This window comes from Salvelinus alpinus, chromosome 4, assembly GCF_045679555.1.
Source record: "Salvelinus alpinus chromosome 4, SLU_Salpinus.1, whole genome shotgun sequence".
Classification (NCBI taxonomy): Eukaryota; Metazoa; Chordata; class Actinopteri; order Salmoniformes; family Salmonidae; genus Salvelinus; species Salvelinus alpinus.
Genome location: NC_092089.1, coordinates 101,618,197 through 101,621,306, shown reverse-complemented (window position 1 = coordinate 101,621,306; position 3,110 = coordinate 101,618,197). Strand labels below are relative to the sequence as shown.

The 3,110-nt window shown below is 43.1% G+C and overlaps 1 protein-coding gene across 1 annotated transcript; it reads left to right on the top strand.

Annotated features, from left to right (window-relative positions):
- Positions 1-694: 694 nt before the first annotated feature.
- On the top strand, positions 695-3,110 carry LOC139574849 (serine protease inhibitor Kazal-type 1-like). The gene is made up of 4 exons (XM_071399800.1): positions 695-837; positions 1,097-1,137; positions 1,765-1,874; positions 2,378-3,110. Exons 1-4 carry the CDS (start codon positions 792-794, stop codon positions 2,421-2,423), a joined length of 243 nt encoding a protein of 80 aa, XP_071255901.1. The 5' UTR covers positions 695-791; the 3' UTR covers positions 2,424-3,110.

The window sequence follows — 3,110 nt, the reverse complement described above, 5'->3', positions numbered from 1 at the left end:
GTACAAATAGTCGGGGTTAATGATTTGTGACTGTGGTAACTAGTGACGAACCAACTTCTTCAGGATTGGTGGGTCCCCGGCGGGACGGTTGAGCTAACGTAGGCTAATGCGATTAGCATGAGGTTGTAAGTAACAAGAACATTTCCCAGGACATAGACATATCTGATATTGGCAAAAAGCTTAAATTCTTGTTAATCTAACTGCACTGTCCAATTTACAGTAGCTATCACAGTGAAAGAATACCATGCTATTGTTTGAGGAGAGTGCACTGTTATGAACATGAAAAGTTATTAATAAACAAATTAGGCACATTTGGGCAGTGTTGATACAACATTTTGAACAGAAATACAATGGTTCATTGGATCATCTAAAACTTTGCACATATACTGCTGCCATCTAGTGGCCAAAATCTAAATTGCAGCTGGGCTGGATTAAAACATGATGGCCTTTCTCTTGCATTTCAAAGATGATGGTACAAAAAAAATACAAAAAAAGTAGTTTTTTCCCTTTGTGTTATCTTTTACCAGATCTAATGTGTTATATTCTCCTACATTCTTTTCACTTTTCCACAAACTTCAAAGTGTTTCCTTCAAATGGTACCAATAATATCCACATCCTTGCTTCATGAAGGCCCTGAGCTACAGGCAGTTAGATTTGGGTATGTCATTTTAGGCGAACATTGAAAAAAAAGGGGCCGATCCTTAAGCGTTTGGGGTGGAGACCTACAAGGTATAAATACGGTTCCGGTGGCTGGTTGCGTCACCTGCCTACGCACCTTCACAACGGATAGAATGTGGACCTTCACACGGCTGACGCTTTGCCTTCTCAGTGTTGCCGGTGAGTGTTGTTCATCTTGACTTTTACATAATTAGTACCAAGTGGCAGATAAATAGTTTTTTATTAAATAACAACAAAAACGGTACATTAACTTCTAAGAGCAGTTTAGACAAACACACAGTCGATACTTCCAGCGAACTGCCTTGATGACCGACGCGCAGATTTTTGACTAGAGAAAACATGAACCTTTTTGTCGTTTAGATTGGAACTCCTGGAAATTATTAATGAACCTCCGGTTTAACACCGTTCTCTGTCTTAGTTTTGGCACGAGGAGCGAGTCTCCCAGACGGCACCACAGAGGTAAGCAGGCTAAACGCTTTGTTTACTTCGTGTAGTGAAAGGCTATGAGAAGTTATAAAACACGGTGCTCTGTGTGCTGGATTAGTTCATGTAGAACAGTGTGAACAGTATGAGTCTTCCTCAGGACAAAATTCAATTGTTCACCAAGTACACCCGTATGTTTACAGTCATTACCTTAGTTGACATTAGTCAGGGCTGTATTCATTAGTTGCATTCTGTTGCTAAACGTTTTGAAACTAACAATTTACTCCATGTAAAACGTTTTTCAATAAACGAGCATTTCTATTGGATAAATGCCCTCTTCTGTTTGATTCCAAGAGTAAACTGTAATTGGCTTCCTTTGCAATACATTTTGCAACAATCTGACTAATGAATACACCCCAGGTGCACTGCGCCAGTGGAGGGAGCAAGAAACGTATGGATTGTTCCCTGTTATCCATGTTCTCTTCACATGGTGTCATACCAGTATACTATTACCACCCTGTTCTCTTCACATGGTGTCATACCAGTACACAATTACCAAAACCTCACTTTATTTATTGAGACCAAAGTCCTTTATTACATAGTCTGTTCCATTATATTACCAATAGCTCTTATTTGTTCCATCACCTGGTCTTTGTCCAACAGGCTGACTGTTCCCAGTACAACCTGCCCATGTGCCCCCGCAACTTCGAGCCCGTGTGCGGAAGCGACGGTACCAACTACTCTAACGAATGCATGCTGTGCTTTCAGAACATGTAAGTATCCAATTTAAACGTTCAACTTGACTTCTCTTTCGCTCTGTGCCTGCCTTGTTTCGCTCGGTGCCTGCCTTGTTTCGCTCGGTGCCTGCCTTGTTTCGCTCGGTGCCTGCCTTGTTTCGCTCGGTGCCTGCCTTGTTTCGCTCGGTGCCTGCCTTGTTTCGCTCGGTGCCTGCCTTGTTTCGCTCGGTGCCTGCCTTGTTTCGCTCGGTGCCTGCCTTGTTTCGCTCGGTGCCTGCCTTGTTTCGCTCGGTGCCTGCCTTGTTTCGCTCGGTGCCTGCCTTGTTTCGCTCGGTGCCTGCCTTGTTTCGCTCGGTGCCTGCCTTGTTTCGCTCGGTGCCTGCCTTGTTTCGCTCGGTGCCTGCCTTGTTTCGCTCGGTGCCTGCCTTGTTTCGCTCGGTGCCTGCCTTGTTTCGCTCGGTGCCTGCCTTGTTTCGCTCGGTGCCTGCCTTGTTTCGCTCAGTGTTTATGTGTTTTAATTCTGCTCCGTGTGTTCCCAGGGAGCGGAAGAGTAACATTCTCATCCGGAGTAAAGGAGAGTGCTGACCCAGACACGACCGTCCATTGTCTCAGCGACCCCACCAGGCTCCCTCAACATTACTTTAAACCATTTCCTGTTGCCTTGTCAAAACACTGACATCTATTCTATTGCTTTCTAAATGCTGAGGAGTCAGTAAGCGACCTGTTTCAAGTGCCTCAATATATTTTAAACTGTTTCCTCAACACCTGTTTCCTTCTCCAAACCTTATGGACTTCCTGTTTGTCACAGTCTTCTGAAGAGCACTTAACCTTAGTCTTTAAGACTTGTGTAGCGTACTTCTTGGTGGTAAAATTGTATTTTTAAATGGAATTATCTTGTGTTTTTACTTGGCCACCTTTTATCTGTAATTAAAATAATTTTAGCAAAGCTCCTTGTGAACTGGAAAGGTATGGCTGACACGTGGAGGAACTGGTTCTGCCGGATCCATGACGTCTGGTTTGTTTTTTTTTGTTTAGTCATTCTGATTCCTACAAAGGTACAGTGGGACTGGAAAACAATGTCCCTTTTAAAATACAGATGGATTAAATGTAATGCATCTTATAGTAAGGTTGTAGCAAAATGTGGAAAGTCAAGGGGTCTTAATACTTCCGGAAGGTACTGTGTGTATACACCATACAGAACACCTGCATGTAGGTGAATGTTTAACTTTGTTATTGAAGGTGCCTTTGAAATTAAATATTGATTCCTGTTCA